The sequence below is a fragment of the Tachysurus fulvidraco genome, chromosome 7, assembly GCF_022655615.1.
Source record: "Tachysurus fulvidraco isolate hzauxx_2018 chromosome 7, HZAU_PFXX_2.0, whole genome shotgun sequence".
Classification (NCBI taxonomy): domain Eukaryota; kingdom Metazoa; phylum Chordata; class Actinopteri; order Siluriformes; family Bagridae; genus Tachysurus; species Tachysurus fulvidraco.
Window position 1 is genome coordinate 25,890,495 of NC_062524.1, and position 20,619 is coordinate 25,911,113.

Genomic DNA, 20,619 nt, shown 5'->3' on the forward strand with positions numbered 1-20,619 from the left:
GACCATGCTCTGTGAGGTGACGTTGCTCTGTGAGGTGACCATGCTCTGTGAGGTGACCATGCTCTGTGAGGTGACCATGCTCTGTGAGGTGACCATGCTCTGTGAGGTGACCATGCTCTGTGAGGTGACGTTGCTCTGTGAGGTGACGTTGCTCTGTGAGGTGACGTTGCTCTGTGAGGTGACGCTGCTCTGTGAGGTGACGCTGCTCTGTGAGGTGACGCTGCTCTGTGAGGTGACGCTGCTCTGTGAGGTGACGCTGCTCTGTGAGGTGACGCTGCTCTGTGAGGTGACGCTGCTCTGTGAGGTGTAACACAACTCTTTCTCGAGATGGGCACACTGCATTAGATTTGCACATAGCTGTGTGTGTGTGTATATGTGTGTGTGTGTGTATATGTGTGTATATGTGTGTGTGCGTGTATATGTGTGTATATGTGTGTGTGCGCGCTCGTGCACGTTCCACTTTCTCAGAAACAGTTTCCTAGTTGTGAAAGTCAGAATTTTTGTGCTGAGAAAGTGGTGTGTTTTGTGGTCTGAATTCCTAGAGAGAGAGTGTGTGTGTGTGTGTGTGTGTGTGTGTGTGTGTGTGTGTGTGTGTGTGTTTTGTATTGTGTTCTTATTATTCCCCGTTTGCTGACAGCTGTTACTTCTTGTCTCATGCCAAAGTAAGTGTGTGTGTGTTAAGCTTAAGTTATGTGGACAGTGAGATGAGCTCATAAGTTCAGTGCTCTTTGACATGCTGATTAAACACAGATCTGTGTGTGTGTGTGTGGGTGTGGGTGGGTGGGTGTGTGGGTGTGTGTGTGGCGCCTGTAGGGTCATTGTTGGTATTTTATGTATTTGAGTTTCAGTAAACGGTTTCTCTCTCTAACTGCTTCTTTGTGTCTCTGTTTCTTTCTTTCAGTCTTTCTCTTTGTACCTTTCTCTCTCTCACTCACTCTCACTCACTCTCACTCTCACTCACTCTCACTCTCACTCACTCTCACTCACTCTCACTCACTCTCACTCTCACTCACTCACTCTCACTCACTCTCACTCACTCTCACTCACTCTCACTCACACTCACACTCACTCACACTCACTCTCACTCACTCTCACTCACTCTCACTCTCACTCACTCTCACTCACTCTCACTCTCACTCACTCTCACTCACTCTCACTCACTCTCACTCACTCTCACTCACTCTCACTCACTCTCACTCACTCTCACTCACACTCACTCACACTCACTCACACTCACACTCACTCTCTCTCTCTCTCTCTCTCTCTCTCTCTCTCTCTCTCTCTCTCTCTCTCTCTCTCTCTCTCTCTCTCTCTCTCTCTCTCTCTCACATCCCAGTATTAACACACAGGTCCATCACATGCACATAACACAGACATCATAACCTCACCACCCCCCATCGGGCGTAGCTTCTACCGACTTTTCTGAGTTTATAGATCCATGTAGCCTGTGAGCTTTGTCCTCATTCTGCATCTAAACAGGAAACGAAAGTGTCTGAAGCTTGGGGGTTCATGACTACTTCCTGTCCTTTTTGCACTTTCTTTTCACTGAGTTTTTAATTATTTGATCTCTGGTCAGGAGCTTGAGAGTTTAGCAGGGAGGTTCTCGCTGCGGCCTGACGCTGGAAAGGTTCTTTACACACAGTTATATCTAATCATATTACACGTGTATTCTCTCTGTGTGAGTGTGTGTGAGTGTGTGTGTGTGAGTGGTCTAAATAATGCATGGCACGTCACGGTTTGCTGAATTAAGTGTAAAGTGATCGCATGGGCGGAGTTGCCATCATTGATAAATTTTTAAAGAGAGAGGGAGGGAGAGATGGTGCGAGTGCCACACAATAAAGAGTGAGTGAAGAGAGTAGAAAGCTATTTTATCATCAGCACGTATCTGGCCGACTGTGTAAACGCTTGTGAGGTCTGCTGTTGGTACCTTTCACCTACCATCTTCACTGATTTATTAAACTCATGTTAATACACGCCATTTGTTTGTTCGTTTTTTTCAGAGGTAGAGTATTTACAGGAAGTGAGGTGTAAGACAGGTACACACACACACCACACACACATGCACCTGGTTACAGAAAACATGTGCTTAGTCTTGTGTGTCATGACTGTATAGTGTCACTAGAGGGCAGTGTTGTGGAAAATACAGGATATTGTACCATGTTTCCTCTCAGAGTGTGTGATCTGTTAACACGGTCTCTGTTTCACTACACTCAAGTATTTTTGATTATTATTTGCAGTTATTCATTAATAATCACATTTAATTTATTTATTATACTCCGTAGATCTGTGTTTATCTGTCTGACTGTTAATCTTTTGGTCAGTTGGTCTGTCTGTCTATAGAGCTGTCTGTCTGCATATATACCCACCTGTCTGTCTGTCTGTCTGACAAATGTTTTTGTTGATCTGACTGTCTAAAGCTTTCTGTTTATTTCTCTATAATCCGTTTACTGAGCTTTCTGTCTGTCGGCATGCTGGTTGTCTCTGAGCCTATTTGTCTGTGGACCTCTGTATTGAACAAACGGCTTAAAGTTTCGAAACAAGACGTGTATTTCCACATGGCCTATCCTTCTTCTATTTATCTGTCTGTTTCTCCATCTGTGCCCGTCCATCTCGTCCAGGCTGGTTAACAGCAGGTCAGAGTCTTGATCCGGCTCAAAAACACACTTCCTGCGTCGTGTTGAAGGACGCAATGTCAGTTTTGTGTCTGAAGAAATCAGCTCAGTCGGCGAGTTTAGTCAGTTAACTCTTTATTTATTTATTTTTTTTGCTCTATGTCTTAAGTCCAGTTTGTGTAGCATGACTAAATAAATCCTGAAAGTTTGTACATTTAGGATCAATAAAACTCCTAAGTATCTGAAGACGACTCCCTTATCTTTAATTCTCCTTCAAACCTTAATGGGAATGGTGTAGCAGAAAACGCCTTTAATGGGGAGTTAATGAAGCTCAAGTTTAATGGGGTGTGTGTGTGTGTATGAGATTGGTTTAATGGTGTATGAACTTAAACCACTGTCTACATATACAACACATTACCCCGCCTGTTGTTCTTTCTGTGCCACTCTGCTAGCTTCGTATCTGTGTACGCCAGCTACGTCGTCTACGTCACGCGTCTTATTTTTCCAGCTGTAGCCCCTTCGTGGTGGAATATCACTCATGCGCTCCAGCTGTGTGCTTTTGTTGACTCGCAGTAGTGGTGATTAGTGTGTAGTGTTGCGTTGGACTGTGTCGCCGATAAAGGAACATGTACGCAATGTGGAACAATGGGTATCGTGTAGAAACTCCTCCGGCCAAAACGATGATTTGAAACGATATCCGTGTTTTTATTTATTTATTTATTTATTTATTTATTTATTTATTTATTTATTTATTTATATCTAAGAAATTCAGTGTGATCGCGAAGTCTTGCCAGCTAGCCTCGATTTTTCCGTGACTGTCTGCTTTGTTTAGATTTAGATTATTCTAACTTTATGGCTTCTATAGCTGCACCTAGCCATTATAACAATGGTGTGATGAATCATAAATCTCTCACAGAATGAGAATCCTTTATACGGATGTCTGTGGATTTTACAGAGTTTTGTTACAGCTTTTCAGCGTGACGAGGCCGAATGTGTCTAAAAGCCTTTCCGTGCACGACTCTTATCCTCTCGGATCGATAGAAAGGCATTGCGCTGACACTGTGGAAAGCAATATTCATAAATAATGAACGTCTCAGCCTTTCGCTTCGTCTCTCATTCCTTTGGTTAAAAGAGATTTAAAACCACAGAAACTGAGACCGCGTCCATGCTTGAACTTTCACCTAAAGGCAAAGAGTTGTTGACCTTGAAGGCCAGAATTAAGTTGAAGTATACAGTATTTAAACTCTTAACGGTGTGGGATTTCATTCCTTACATCTTTTTATAGACTGGACGTTGTGTTTACAGATATCATGGAAACAAAGACTATTTTGCTTTTGCATTCACCTCACAGCATGTTGAGGTTTCGGGAAAAACATTAGCACAGCTTTTGGTAATTAGCTGAATTAGGTCTCTTGACCTTGTTCCAAATTCCTTTTTTTTTTTTTCCCTCGTCCCATTGGTATTTTCAGCTCAAACACGGTATCTCTATCCCACTTATTCTCCTCCTTCTGCTCTTTCTCTCAGACTCCACTTTAAGAGGTGCTAACTGCGGTCGATTCCCGACGAGTCTGGCCTTTGCGCTACCATGCGTGTCCTGCTAGACACTCGGCTGAACTGGCTGCATACTGAGCAGGCAGGATACAGCGAGCGAGAGGGACTCTCCTGGGAGACTTTGAGGATGATTCTGTGGCATTACAGTGGTTATGGGCTGTAGACTTCACTAATGGTGCTCATTTTGCTCTTTTCTGACAGACTTCTTTAAACTTCTGAGACGGAATGAACCGACAGTCGATTATTCAATAAATAATATACTCATTTACCAGGTGGGGGTGTGTGTGTGTGTGTGTTTCGGTGGCTTAGTGGTTAGCACGTTTGCCTCACACCTCCAGGTTTGGGGGTTCGATTCCTGCCCCCGCCTTGTGTGTGTGGAGTTCGCATGTTCTCCCCGTGCCTCGGGGGTTTCCTCCGGGTACTCCGGTTTCCTCCCCCGGTCCAAAGACATGCATGGTAGGTTGATTGGCATCTCTGGAAAATTGTCCGTAGTGTGTGAGTGAATGAGAGTGTGTGTGCCCTGTGATGGGTTGGCACTCCGTCCAGGGTGTATCCTGCCTCGATGCCCGATGACGCCTGAGATAGGCACAGGCTCCCCGTGACTCGAGGTAGTTTGGATAAGTGGTAGGAAATGATTGAATTTATCAGCCCATTGGGCAAGTGAATGCTCCAGTATACTTACCTTGACTCATGGTTGTTCTTTTCTGTGCCATTCTGCTATTATCATATTTGTGTACGCAAACTGCGTCGTCTACGTCACGCGTCTTATTTTTCCAGCTGTAGCCCCTTTGTGGTGGAATATCACTCATGCGCTCCATCTGTGTGCTTTTGTTCACTCGCAGTAGTGGTGTTTATTGTGTAGTGTTGCGTCGGACTGTGTCGCCGATAAACGAACGCTATTCATTCGCTAATTACAAGTGAATGCTCCAGTATACTTACCTTGACTCATGGTTTAACTAACCTGATTTAACCCTAAAGAATCACAAACATACGCGATTTCTTTACTTCTAGTGGCGCAGAAAGCTTATCGTACCAGTAAATATTTAAAAAGGAAATCCATCTGCACTGAGGGAGTCCTTGAATGTTTTGTTGTTGTTCTACTTAAATGGGTCACTGGATGCTAAAGGTTTGTCTTTACATCGGAGGTGTTTGAAGATAAAGAAGTTAGCCCCATAAATCTGTTCACCAAACACATGGTGAACTTTGTCTAGCTGAACTCTGTACCAATAATAGCAGATCTGTTAGTTCTATCACAAGCCTCTGAATTACTGCGACGAGCTCGGTCTAAATTCGTATTAGTAGAGGTCCTGCTGTTTTCCTTTATCATGCAAGGTGATCTGTCTGGTTATTATTCTCAGCCTATTTATAGCAAGCTGGCCTGTTGCCTGGAGCCAAAGCGCCTGATACGGACCCCGAAACGAAACCCTATTGCACACGGCAGCAACCCCCTCCTTCCTCGCCCAATGGGGCAAAGTCTTCATCAGCGCTTCCATATCGGCCCCGATTGCGATTTGCCGATGAATTGGATAATTTGCATATCTCCCACAAGGCTCCGGGGGAGTCCCCAACTGTGGGCTAATCAGACTGGAGTATCTGAGATCACTACTTTGAGCAGTGATGGGGATGTTGAGCAAGATTTGAGGTAGGAGGAAAGAGTGGAGAGGAGAACGGATTACATGCCCGAGAGTGCTAGTGTTATTTTTCTTAATTTGCTTGTTGGACTTATTTTATTTGTGCCTTTTTTGCTGAAATATTAGCACATGAGTAGCCTTTTCAGCAGACCCTTGAGTGGTTCTTCAGCAACTCCGAAGCAATTTCATGGCACTTTTGTCATTTTTTTTTTCCACTTAAGATAATTTGTTCGTTTCAGTCCTCTGAATTGTATTGATTCACTGCACCCACACGGTTTAGTGCATGTATCTTCAGCCTTGTGGGATCTTCAGCTTCACAGAATTCATGGTTGACCTTCACCTAATTACTTTGGATTACTTGCCTGGAACTAGAGGCTTGTTTGGACCAAAGATAGCCGTGTAATGGCGACGGAAATCGCAGTAATACGAACAGCGTTCACCAAAGAAATAATTTTCATAGTGCGGTGTTGTCTGTGTGAGATCTGCAGCATTGTTAACACCAGACTCCTGCGGGCAGCAGTATTCTTGGTTTTGACTCACTGGAGCCAACTCATGGCCAGAGACCAGAGTGAGGAGAGAGAGACACAGAGAGCGAGGGAGGAAAGGGTGGGAGGGGCTTGCAGAGAGGCCGTATGACAAGATGCTGGGAAGAGCCGAGTGTATTAGGGGAAGAGAGAGAGAGGTAGAGAGTGAGCCAGGAAGCAAGAAAGATGAGAGGTGATGAAGTGCATCGCTAGTGGCTGGGAGATAAGTGGAGGGAGGGTGGAATTGGAAGTGGTGCTTTTCTTTCTTTTATTCCTCTTTTTTTTTCTTTTTTTTTTTTGTAAGGCAGCAATTACTGGCTGCGGGTTTAGAGATCAGCTTCTCGCTATAAGTGCATCTTCAGACCGTGCCTCGCTACGCAGGTGCTTCGGGTTTCTGCAGGACTTGTTCTGGTCTCGTCGTAGACGAGGCTTATAGAAAGTTGCAGAAGAGTTGATGAGAATGCAGGAAGATACGGTGCCACCTGCTAACCACCGCAATCGTTGAACCGCTAATCGGAGAACCGTTTCAGGCTTGCCTCGGCTCTCCGATGTGGCGGTTCGCCTCTAAATTTAACCTGTGATTTCTATGGAAGTGATTTCTGAATCGACAGGACATCAAGGTGAACACATGGTCCAAATCTCACCGACGTTTAACTCTTGGGAGTTTCTAAAGCGACTTTCAGCTTGCCAAGAGAATTTTGAGATCTTTGGGACCGTCATCCCTTGGGGTTTGGATTATATCTCCTCATACTAGATTGTCATCCTGGCTCTCGATGAGTGAGTCAATGTGTGGCTGTGGCTGCAGCATCATCTCCTCATTAATGAAGAGGCTCGGTCGCACGGCCTGCTGCACGGACCTGCTGTCCTGCAGCAACACATCCGAGCATCTGCAGCGACTGGCTACCGGGTGCCCACCACAGCGTAAGGTAAAATCGATGGGGTACTTGTCAGGGGAACTGAAACAGGCCTGGTCATTGTTCTAACTGGTCATACTTCTCTGCTCCGGTTAAGAAAATTAATTGTCATTTTAACACCTTTGCTTAAACCGAGACAACACAACACTTCCAGTCATACAAATTAATCTGCACCAATCTCCAAATAGAAGAAAACTTTCTCTGAAATTCTTCCCTTGACATTCGCACATCCATCATGCTACAGTGTAGATCAAGTGTACCAAGCACTAAGACTAATATTGATTTGCAAGTTTGCTTGTATTTGTTTTGCCAAACTGGCCTTTAGACCTTCGGTTTGTGGTTTAAAATGATTTGACATTGAGACCTCTGGTTACAGAAAACTGCATGGATGACCTTGTTCTGGCTTCTTCTGATGTTATTTAGCCATTTGCCAGACTTGAGAGATCATCTAAGTGTACTGCAGTAATTGATTTTGTAATGGAACCAGGTGATTTAATGGCCGTCTTGCTGCCTTGACAACAACCACAGCATCCTCTTTGACTCGGATTACGTCCTGAATAGGTGCCATCTATAAAAGACATTCTCCTCTTCGTCCTGCTCCTCTTCTGGTCGTCAGAAGCCTTATTTTGTTGCTCTGCAATAGCAGACAAGTGAAAGTAGTCTTTAATCGAGTGAAGTTGCTGAGCCATTTTTTTTCTCCTTGCAGGTTAGATGACTTGTACTGTTAAATGTTCTATTTAACACCAAGCCTTTCAGGATCTCACATTAATACCCGTGAGGAGGTCATGGCGTCTTGACATTTGGGCGTCGCTAAGCGGTGACGTCCTGCTTTGCTCTTTCTGCAGTGTTTCCAGACGTCTGCAGCGCGTTAAGGTGCAAATAACGGTCCAAAAACGGAGATGCGTGTTTTCTATGTTTTGCTAGAAATCTCTATTTTTTTGAGGCCTTTATTAATGAATCGCTTCATTTAATGAATTAATGATTAGTCACAAAATAGTCTTTTTCAATCCCTCCATAAATGATTCCTTTACTGAATCAAAATCAACACACTGTCATTCTAGTTATTTGTTACTCAGCGTTCTGATGCCCATGATCGTCTTTACGAGTTTATATAGTACACCTTTACTAAGAATTTGAGCACAAATTTCGTCAGTACCGAAGGTGGCACATATCTTTTTACGGCCGTACGTTCTACATCGACATAGAGATTTTCCTGCTTTTCGGTACTAAAGGTTTACAGTTTCCTTCCTGAGACCTCGCTGCAGACCGGATTCTTGAGTAACACCGGGATCGATTAATATCCTCTTCAATGAAATGTACACTCAAAGACACCAGAAAGCACCGGCAACGTATCGATATTATTACATGGGTGGAAAAAGAGAATTTCCATCCTGTTATCCGAGCTACGCTGTCATACGTGTACAGTGTATATATACAAATACGTAACGCGACGCTAACGACTCGTCGTGAAGCGCGGTTCCTGTGAGCCGCAGCCGTTCAGGCACGTCGCTCTATCGGAGAACCGTCACTCGGCATCAGGAGGAAACTCGAATTGAATGAAGTCTCATTTTCCACTTGAAGAGGAGTGCGTGTCCTTCCGGCTGTGATGAATGGAGTTTGGTTAGTGTGCTTATGTATGGAGGGACACTTCACTAGTTTTTGCCCCTGTGGGAAGATACTGAGCAGTCTAGCGTGTCAGCTCCTCCACCAGCTGCCTAAATCCTCACCGCTCTTCATCCATCTTCCTGTCACTTGGTGTATTCTTCCTGGATGCTGGGTTTGGAGTTTAGTTTTTAAACACTGACCCAAAGTGGTAAATAGTTTCCGCATATCGCTCTTAAACTCATTAATGAGTCTTCTGAGTTCTGCCTGTTTACTCGTCCACCGGGATTTCTGACTTTCCTGCAGCTCAACCCAAAACCCAAGGCAATCCAGAACTCCGAGACACTTTGTTTGTGTCGTTCACATCTTGATCTGGAGTCCGTTAATAATCTGATCAGTCTATTAATTGTACTTTAGATGCTGCTGTTTGTTTTTTTTGGTCATGTTTTAGGACCTATTTGTTTTTACTGGATCTACTTTCTCTTTGTTAAACATTGTAATGACAGTGTAAGGAAATATTTAGGAAATATTTACCCAGCTTGCATCATTCACCTTCTGATTCAGCATGTACAGGGATTCTACAAAGATGCTTAAAGGCTCCCAGAGCAAGAAAAAGATTCTCATACAGAGCAGTTCTCGAGCTCTACAGCGGAGAGACCCGCAGAACGGCATCATGGGACGTTTCCTGCCTTACTAAATAAAGTCAAACTCATTGTTTTTTCTAAATGAGCTTAGCTCTTAATGAAGCCAGGGTTTCTGCTGTGTGCATTCTCTCTCCCTCTCTCCCTCTGTGTCTCTTTCTCTCTATCTCTCTCTCTCTCTCTCTCTCTCTCTCTCTCTCTCTCTCTCTCTCTCTCTCTCTCTCTCTCTCTCTCTGTCTGTTTCTCTCTTTCTCTCTCTCTTTCTCTCTCTCTGTCTGTTTCTCTCTTTCTCTCTCTCTTTCTCCCTCTCCCTCTCTCTCTCTCTCTCTCTCTCTCTCTCTCTCTGTGTCTCTCTGTCTCTTTCTCTCTCTCTCTCTCTGTCTGTTTCTCTCTCTCTCTCTCTGTCTCTTTCTCTATCTCTCTCTCGGTCTCTCTCTCTCTCACTCTCTCTCTCTCTCTCTGTATGTTTCAGTCACATTATTCATACATTCACTTCTAACTTCTATCGTTTTCTATCTAACTTTTTTCGTTTAGTTTCTTTACCCCTTTTTTGTTCTTTACTTGTTCCACCGTTCCTTATTTTGTGCCGTTGTTGTCATGGTTACTAAACAGATAATCATTTTGTAGCATCCTTGTTTTCTCTCTAACTTGTTTTGTTTCGTGCTCCCGGTTCCTTTTTGTTGTGGTGCGGTTTAAGAGGCTGATCTGTTGCGTGGACTCTTCCAGCTCAGCCCATGGACCAGCTGCTAGGGGAACAGAACGATGATGTTTATGCTTTTCGGCCAGCACCATGTTTACGGCGGCTTTGCAAGGTTTATCACAAAGAGCTGCTTCTGGCCTCAACATATTCCACACTGTACAGATTCCCTGACGTCTCCATCGACATTTCCTTTGTCTGTATCGCTGAAGTGCTCCACGCTAACGAAGCCTGTTCATCAACACAGACTCTTTTACTAAGTGATTAAAGCTTTTAGTCAATGGATTTGAGTTCAGCTTGTTTCTACACACTATTATTAGCAACAGACCTTTAAAGGTGGATTTGGATTTTGTTCTCCGTTCTTTCAGAACGATGTCAAACCCATGGAAGGATTCTGTATTGCAAACTCGTGCCATTAATACGACAAAATATTAAACCCCAAACTGTAATAAATCCCAATCTGTGTTGAAGTATTCACATCTGTATTCAGGGAACCGATCTGAAACCTGAAATTGCATTTGCAGTCCCGTTCAGAGCGGATTTAAATGCATTGTTTTAGCAATAGCCCCTAACACATGCTAATGAACATGCTAATGTTCTGACTGCAGCCACGACTTTCTATAAGTGCTGGATCTCAGCAAGACACTCTAACATCCTGACCTGAGTCAACACTTCATCCATACAACCCCCCCTTTACAGAACCATCGTCCGTAATTAGACAAGAAGCCACACGTTCAGCCCAGACACCTTCAGTAACCTTGTGTTTGCTGAACGAGGTCTGATTGAGCCTGGAGGCTTAGACTGAGTCGCTCTGTCACCATAGCGCTGCGTTCAGGATAGTTTTATAAAGGTTTCGTCTACCGTACACAAAGGTACGGTTTCATCACCCCTTAAGAATCAGAAATGCGGCGAATACTTTTGGTAGATGACGGTCATGCTTAGTTTCCATAGCGACCATCCACCAGCTTCGCAACAACGTGCCAGCTTCAGATCGATATCCCATCGGAAATACGTCTTATTTCTGTCCGTGTTATACAATTAGTTTCACCGGGTTTGTTTGTCGTAGCCCATCTGGTCGTCGATGTGTTAACAAACACCACTGACTCCACGTTAAGTAACACAAAATTCAGCACCAGGTTTACTTCGGAATCTTCGTCTTTTTCCTTCAGGAAAATTTGAGGGATTATCACTGTTCATAGCCTCGAATCTCTTGCAGCCAAATATCGGAGAAAATAAATGTATCTGAGAATAAAATCAGCCAAGACACTGAGATCACAGTGCGGTAGGAGATCCATTCGAGTTTTAATACCAAACGAGACGCCGGGTTTCATTCTGTTTATGCTAGTTTTAATATTGGGGTCTATCAGGCACCTGAAAACCTCCTGATAAACAAATGCTCCTGTCTGAGGTAGAGAGACGTCATGGGGAAGCACACACTATTAACCAGGATATGGATTTTGAGTCGTAGTGCTAAGTAATCGTGGCTTTTCCCTAAACACACTAAAATGGCCGTCGATCTCGATCACATTCACTAAAACATAAAAGCCTTGAGATTCTTTTCTCCAGCTTCTCACCTCTCATGTCTTTGTGTACTTTGTCGTCTTCACAAAGGTATCTTTTGACTCGATTCAATTTTTTATTTTTTATTTTTTTTTTTGCCGGAAATTACATTTTTCTCCCCACTCGTACAGCCTCATCCCTTCCTCATCTGTTCCCTACTTTCTGTGGTCAGGATACCAGAAGTTTTGTGGAAGCTTTGCTTTGTTTTCAGTTTCCCATAAAGATGGAGATAAATGAGCTGTCACTGAAGCGTAGGCTGCGGTAATAAGCAAAAGAAACCATGCATCTCTCTGCCATATCCTCCTGCCAAGTGCACTAGTTTCCAGTTCCAGGTGGAAACAAACTTTAAATGCGACGGTTCGTTCCTGACATGATTCCTGTCGATTTCTTCTGTTAGTCTCAGGTGAAGATTAGTGTTTAGTGTAGAGAGACTGGGGGGGTTTGATCGAGAGGTTGGTTAGAGCATTGAATTAGGAATTGTGTCCATAATGAACTAAAGTCTGCTTGAGATCAGAAAACTCTATTATCGTCACCTGCTTTTGTAGTGGTGGTCATGATGGTGATATTTTAACAATGGTGATATTTTTGTGTTGATGGTCATGATATTGATATTTTTGTGTTGATGCTGGTCATGATGGTTATATTTTTGTAGTGGTGGTCATGATGGTGGTATTTTAGCGATGTTATTTTTGTGTTGTTGGTGGTCATGATGGTTATATTTTTGTAGTGGTGGTCATGATGGTGGTATTTTAGCGATGGTGATATTTTTGTGTCGATGGTCATATATTGATTTTTGTGTTGATTGTGGTCATTATGGTGATATTTTTGTAGTGGTGGTCGTGATGGTGATATTTTAGCAATAGTGATATTTTTGTGTTGATGGTGGTCATGATAGTTATATTTTTGTAGTGGTGGTCATGATGGTGGTATTTTAGCGATGGTGATATTTTGGTCTTTGCTTTGATGAGGTGATGTTTTTGTAGTGGTGGAGGTCCAAGCGATGATCGTGCTGGCTGTACTGTTATGATGGAGTTGGCAATGATTATCATGCTCATGGTGGTGCTAATTGTTTGTTGGTTCTGAAAAGATATAATTGTGGTTGGTGATATCGGTGATGCTCTCTGTTCTATTTTATGTTGTCACTGTGATTGTTGTTAACCATGTGGCCTAATGAGCAACACGTACCTTAACTCTGATACATCGACCTAAATGGCAGAAAAAACACTCACTTGTATTCAGTTCATAGGTTTTTCTTAGAAGCGATGAGTCAGGAGTCATTTTATAGGTTTCGCTTTTGGACACAAATACGGAAAATGTTCTCAGCACGAGATGCTTGGATCAATCATACTCAGAGCTTCAGTGTGCAGATGGAGAAACACCTCAACATCGATGGAGCTTTGGAGTGTTCAAGCTCAGGCGTTGTGCTGTAATGCCCTCTGCTGGCTGACAGAGGAACCGCACTTCATTGATTATCTGTAAACATTAAAGCTGTACACACAGTGTGTAAAAACTTTTAGTATAATCTCTATATTCTTGCTGTTATTTCATTTGTATTTTTACAAATAAATATTTGTTTGCAAGAGCTGTTATTTATTTATTTATTTATTTATTTTTATTTATATTTATTGTAGAAATGATACGGAACTATCTAAGACATGTTTGTGTTTCTGAGGATTCTGGGATGTGTTTGACTTTCACTCAGTCGCCACACATCTCATTACATCACAGAATATTCTGAGTTTTGTTACACGTTAAAGCGTGTTAGAGAGCGTCAGCATTATGTATTTCTGTCTCTCTCTCTCCCTCTCGCTCCCTCTCTCTCTCTCTGTGTACAGCTTTCTGGTGTGTGTGTGTGTGTGTGTGTGTGTGTGTTGGTTATTTGTGTTCTGTATCTCGGTGGGATGGAGTTTATAATCCGAGACGCTCACATTGTGTCTCTCGCTGCATTAATGCTGATGTTCATTGTTTTATTTGGGAGCATGAATAAAACATGAGGTGTTTATTCCCACTTTCTATACACACACACACACACACACACACACACACACACACACACACACACACACACACACACACACACACAGTATACATAAAGCTCTAATAACCAAATGTCTTTTTTTTTTTTTCTCTCCCCTTCTTTATTTCTTCATTCCTGTTTCACATGTTTTTTCTCTCTTTTCCTATCATCATTCTCTCTCTCTCTCTCTCTCTCTCTCTCTCTCTCTCTCTCTCTCTCTCTCTACCTTCTGTGTTGCATCCTTTATTCCTCTCTTCCTCCCTTCTGTTTGGTTCTCCTACATTCTTCTCTTGTCTTCTGTCTTCTTCCTTCCATTTGTTTTCATTCATACCTGCTTCTTGAACTCCTCTTCATTATTTCTTCTTATGTATTCCTTCTCTTTTCATGTCTTTCTTCCTCCTTCCTTCACTTTCTTTTTTGAATTTTCCTTGTTCATCTGTACTTTCTGATTCTGTTTCTTATTGTCTTTCTTTCTTTTTCTCCTTTCTGTCTGGTCTTTTGTTGCTGTGTCTATCTACCTTTTTCACATTTTCTCATCTTTGGTTTTCTTTTCTTTCTCTCTCTCTCTCTCTCTCTCTCTCTCTCTTTCTTTCTCTCTCTCTCTCTCTCTCTCTCTCTCTCTCTCTCTCTCTCTCTTTCTTTCATGCATGTTACTTCTCATTCCTCTCTGGGCTTCCATTTCCCTTCTTATTCCCCTCTGCTCATTTTCTCCTTATTTTTCTTCTTTTTTCCCTCCTCTTCCCTTGTTTCTTTCTCCCAGAATGCCGGGAAGTCGTTGTCCTCCTCAGGCAGCCTAGCGAAGGTTCAGAAAGTAGCAAGCTGGCTTTTGGAAATGAACCAGGACCTGCTGGTTCCCGAACCTGAGCCAGAACCTGAACCCGGACTCATGAACCGCGAGCGAGAACCTCAGCAGCGGAGGAGAGAGCGAGAAGAGGAAGAGGATGGGGAGGAGGAAGAGGAGGAGGAGCGAGAGCGATCCGGAGAGGGGGAAGAAGCAGAGGAAGATCCCTGGCCTTCGGGGAGGGAGTCTGTGAGCCAGAACGAGGGAGCGGAAGAAGGCAGGAGAGAGGAAGTGAACGGGGGAGAGAAAGCCGTCCAGTGGTTGTGGGAGCAGGAGCAGAGGAGACTGAGACGGAGGCGGAGAAATAATGAAGGGGAAGAGGAGGAGAACAACAACCATGACAACGGAGAAGGAGGAGAAGGACCGGTACGGACAGGACTGCGCTCCGAGGAAGACGAGGAGGATGGCGAGAGAGAGGAGGAGGAAGAGATGGACCAGGAGAGTGATGAGTTTGAAGCATCAGAGGACAGTGTAAGAGAGGAGGATGAGGAGGCAGAGGAGGAGGAGGAAAGAGAGACAGGACTTCACTCTTCTTCACTCAAAACCGGAGCATCAAATCCAAACGATAACCCCGACGTCCAATCAGGACGACAGAACCAAAGCTCATCTTCATCTCAGCACACACATCCCCAGGTAAGGCACTTGATGTTAATGCAGCACTTCAATTTCTACTCTGTAGCTTTGTATTTATTTTATTAGTCTAATTATTCTACAGGATTAATTCAGGATTTGTATGCGTCGCTATGACGATACACCTGAAAATAAGTTTTGTAAAAGTCGCTGAAGTTTAATTTAATCTAGCCGAACTTTGACCTTTGAGCTGTTTGTGTGTTAGTGTTTAAGTTAGCACTCACATTTTACTGATTTGATACATTAAGAAGTTCCAGCTTCTCTTATAGACACTAAAGTGACCAAACTATTTTGCTAAGGATTTTAATGCAGACTTTTTATTTGAAATTCTACCTCACACACGTGCGTTAGGAGTTTCAACTTTCAGTTCAGTGCTTGTTATTGTGGAGTTTGTCTCCCTCTTGTGGACACATGGTGTATTAACACTAGTTTTTGAGCTCTCTAGTTTTATTATTATTATTATTATTATTATTATTATTATTATTATTATTATTATTATTATTATTATTATTCCTTTTATTACAACTGGAGTTGATCATCTGAGTTGTGGTTAGTATCTGAAGCTTTTATTGCTACTAAAAGCTACCAAACCTTTTTTTTCCCTTTATTTTTTGAAGTTATACAAAATATTTTTTCAAAGTACATTAATTTATCCATTGATTTAATTTGTGCATAATTAGTACATTAGTGGAAATCTCTTTTTGTATCATGTTGTTTTCATTTGATTTTTTATTTTTTTTTTGGAATATATTTTAATTTATATATTGTTTCCACACTTCAGCTTGACATCAGAAGGCTTTATATATTTACTTAACATTATTATTATTATTATTATTATTATTATTATTATTGTCTCCAGCTTTTAGTTCTCTATAAAATGTGAATTATTTTAAGTTGCTCAACATTTTACAAAGTAAAAAAAAACTGTGTGTGTGTCTTATAAACGATAGACCTTCTCTGTAAAGTATAGTAATAACATCCAGTCATTATATTAGTCATAGGGTTAACTCCATCTCTGCAAAGGCACTTGGAAATCGTGGAAACGGTTGCTATGCAACTCCCATTCTTTCATTGCCATGGGGATTGAGCAGAGAGCAAATAAGCAGGAGGAGGATGCAGGTGAATCACAGTTTCTGAAGCCCCTGGCTGCAGTGATTAGTTATAATCACGGGTTTGAGACTTACTGTGGCCTTCACGCACATTCTTGTTCGCGCTTCTTTTCTTTAACAAGAGCAGTAACGAATATCAAGCCTGTACTATACAAAGTGTGCCATATCGAGGATGCTAGGAAGGGAAAGGAACTGGATCGGTCGTGTCTCGAACCACTTATAGCGTGTATACAAGTGTGTACCTTCTATAGCGTGCCATCGAAAACGTTAGGAAAGTAAAGAACGGGATCGGCCGTGTCCCAAACCACATATCGCACATACAGAAGACTTGCATTTGATCTCATTTTATACAACTGAGCAATCGAGGGTTTAAGGGCCTCACTCAGGGGCCCAGCGGCACAGTGGCGTGTCGTCTTGCATAACGTGCCATTTCGATGCATTTGAAGTTTGGACAGAACAGGACAGGAATCGGTTGTGTCCCAAATCACATAACGCACACTTTGTACCTTCTATAGATTTAGTTTACTACCTCAGCTGGTGCAGCTGTTTGTTATTTAATGTACTGTGTAGACTATTTGGAAGTGGGATTTGGGACGCAGCCCTGCTGTGTCCATGCAGTTGTGGTATTAGACACTAGAGGGCAGAAGTTATCCGGCTTCTCGCTGCTCCACTCGCACCTCAAGCCAGAAAACCTCATTGCAACCATGATATTTTTCACATGGACTTGAATTTTGGGTGTGTGTGTGTGTGTGTGTGTGTGTGTGTGTGTGTGTGTGTGTGTGTGTGTGTGTGTGTGTGTGTGTGTGTAAAACTGACCCAAGATCAGTCTTTCTCTGATTGAAACCCAACCTGTCTGGTGCAGCTGTGCCACAGCACTCGCAGGATTATTCATTAATCAGCCTTATGCCATCTGTGCTGTAACGTGGGACACACACACACCTACACACACACACACACACACACACACACACACACACACACACACACACACACAGGTGTGTGTCTTTAATCATCGATTAATCAATATTAAAAGGAATACATTCGCTTGTGCTCCATTTCGCTCGTACCATATACACACACACGTTTTTTTCAATGTACGTACATTCAAAGACGCTTCTCTTCCATCGGTTTCACTCTGAAGGACGAGTTGGATGTCAGATTTACGCGTCGTGTGAAAACACTCAGAGCTCTTTGTGTAAAGAGTTCTCTCTGAAGCAGCTTGTGTATAAATGATTCATATTCACCTGAAAATTTAAACACATTTTCCTCCCACTGCAGTCCACAAGGACACAGCTGTGTGCGTGCGTGTGTGTGTGCGTGCGTGCGTGCGTGTGTGTGTTTGTGTGTGTGTGTGCGATATCCTTGAGGCAGGGAACAGCTCAGCACACACAAACATCCCAATAACTCACTTTAATGTGTGTGTGTGTGTGTGTGTTTGTGTGAGTGAGAGAAATTTTAAATAAATATATTATTCAGTTCATTTTTATAGTTTTCTGTGTACACAGCATTTGATTTTTATTTATTTATTTATTTTATTGTTGCTATGGTAACAGGGCACAGGTTACAACACCGACTAGCATTATAGCAAGCTAACATAATGCTGACTAGAATTTTATTAAACTGGCCAACACACTAGCTACCAGTAAACTAAACAGACAAGGAATTTTAGTAAACTAAAAAGGTTAACTAGCATAACAGCAAACAGAAAACGCTGTCGAGTTGTTTAGTAAACGTATAAAGTGTTAGCTTTTTGTCAAATGGACAAAACAGTTATTAGCCTTGTAGCAAGGAGATAAACTGATAAACTGAGGAGATAAACTAGCAGTTTAGCAAAATGGCCTAAACACTAACTTACTCCTTACTAAACAGAAAAACAAGGATTAGCACTTTAGGTAAGTAGCACAAAAAAAAAAGAAAATGACCGTTATAGCAAGCAGAAGATGCAGACTTCAGTTTTTATAAACTGCAATAAAATAATTAACACTGTACACTTTAAAAAATGACTAGCCCTGTAATAAGCTGCCAAAACGACCCCTAACATTATAGCAAATAAACAAAAATGCCGGCAAAAGTCAAACAGGTTAAAATTCTGATCGACTTTTAGTGAACTTGCTAAAACTCGCATTATTCTAAACAGAAAACGCGAGAGAGCAAACTAGCGTTATAGCAAGCAGACAAAACGATAACTAGCATCAAAATCGACCAGAAAACACTGACTGACGTTATACAAAACGGAGATTAGCATTTTAGAAAGCGAGTAAATAAGTGAATTAGCATGATAGTAAACCGATAATATACAATAAGGGCCTTGTGCTCTGTAAAATGCTAGCATGCTAAAACACAGACTGTCCTGTAAAATAAACAGGTTTAACATGAGCAGTAACTCTGAAGCGCTGAAAGGAGATTTAGTTCCTTTCCATGTTTATAAGACACACCAGGCTCTTCCCCAGTTTAAATCCCCAGCATTTTCCACATTCTCTTCCATTAGCCCCAGTTAGCGGGTTAAATCTGTGCTGTGAACATAAGGCACATACTTCAGTGGCGGGAGATTAGCGAGAGAGCTCACATAGGACAGCTAAAAATGAACACGTTTCCAAATGTCTTTGCTCCATTAAGCCCGAGCTGAGCCATGTGGCACTTTAGAACATTTTTTATCATCTTTTAGTCCAAATGCGTTTTTTTTCTTTTCCCTCCTCTGTGAAGCGTAATTTACAAGTGATGCAAAAGCACATGCTGGAATGAAGCTGGGTGGTTGATGGTAATGGTTTCCAGCCCAATAACTGTTTGGATTTCGCTCACCATGGTGCAGTAAGCTTACAAAATTTGGCTAAGTTTAAAGTAAAAAAATATAAATAAAAAAACACCGTTTGTGTCCCGGGTATGTGTCCTGCCGTCAGAAAGCAGCATGTCGAACTGGAGGCCTGTCACACATTCTGACACTCGTGTCCAAAACCAGTGACTCTAAATAAAATCGTTTAAATCGCCGGGCTTGACGTGGCTGGAGTAACGTATTAGAGATCCAAGAGCAGCGCAGAACCAAACAAAGTCACAAGATGCTTTCAGGAATTTTCAGTATCAGATGATGGCTGGATATGTGACCGCTCGTGGACGATGGCGACACAAATAAACCACTCTACATCCGGGCTGAACTGAAAAGCATGGCAGTGCACACCCCGGAGCCTGACGGGCTTCAGGCGTGCATGGACGTGTCCCTCTCCCATCAGACATGCTCACTTTCAAGCTGGTTTCCTTATCACTTAGTACCCATAGCACACATGCTAACTCTGAAGGTAACCCTTCAGACTAGCTCGTACTTGTTACAGGACGCTTCCAAGGCCATGAAAAACCTAACAGAACTAATGCTATGTCAGTTAGCGTTCCACTAACAAGAACAATCCATGTTACATGTTAATTAGCATCTTATTATATTGTCTCTAGACAGACAGACACATTTTTTGCTCGTGTCCCACACAAATTATTTATTTTTTAAGAGCACTGCTGAGTCACTGAGGTTTAAATTTAGTATGACTCGAGTAACTCGCACCATACGGGTTGTACGCGTCTTGATTTGTCAGCTCGTGAAGCGCGATTTGGGATGCCTCAGGGCTATTTTTGGACACTTCACAGCTTTTTGGTGTGGAAACAGTTATGCTCTCGTTTGTACACATTTACAATGAACGCTCCATCTTCTGAAGCCGTCCCGCCATCTATTTATCTGAGCCTGTTCCACATTGTTTTGTTCGTAAGTAATGAATGAAAATAAACCCTGCTGACTGACCGGTTGAAGTGGCTCTGTGCGAACTGAGCTGAGTCACTGAGCTGTGTCATGAGCTGGAAATGGAAGTACAGAAGGAGAAAGTCATCAGGACTGTAGGCAGTGTTTGGATAACACACCGTATGGGAGCGCGTGTGGTGTTTTGTCAGTTTACAGTGTGATTTTTGGTCGCCTGTGGCGGACTCGGGGATGAGATTCATGCACAATTGTTCTTGCTTTTATTCTAAACATGGTGGCGTCTTTTGCGCCGGTATTTCAACCGGTCACATTATTTCATCTCAAACATCATGGAATAAAGGTGTTGAAAGTTTTTAGTGTGCTTTTACTACAAACAGGAAGTCACCTCACTTGGTCATCAGGTGTCTAGAGCCAGATATTCGCCTGGCCAGATTCCTTGCTATTGGTCAGGGATCGAGCTGGGGCAGAAAACAAGTGTCCGAATTCCCAGGGTGGGGGGAGAGAAGAGCTTTAGAAAGAAGAGCAGCTGCCAGCGCACTGCTGACATCACACCCTGG

At 42.6% G+C, this 20,619-nt stretch overlaps 1 protein-coding gene across 1 annotated transcript in view; it reads left to right on the forward strand.

The window, feature by feature from the left end:
* Positions 1–20,619, forward strand: part of fbxw7 (F-box and WD repeat domain containing 7) — a 102,509-nt gene that overhangs the window by 13,212 nt on the left and 68,678 nt on the right. The window contains exon 3 of the mRNA XM_027158069.2: positions 14,510–15,223. Within this exon, the coding sequence (XP_027013870.2) occupies positions 14,510–15,223 (714 nt within the window). The remainder of the gene's footprint in view (positions 1–14,509; positions 15,224–20,619) is intronic.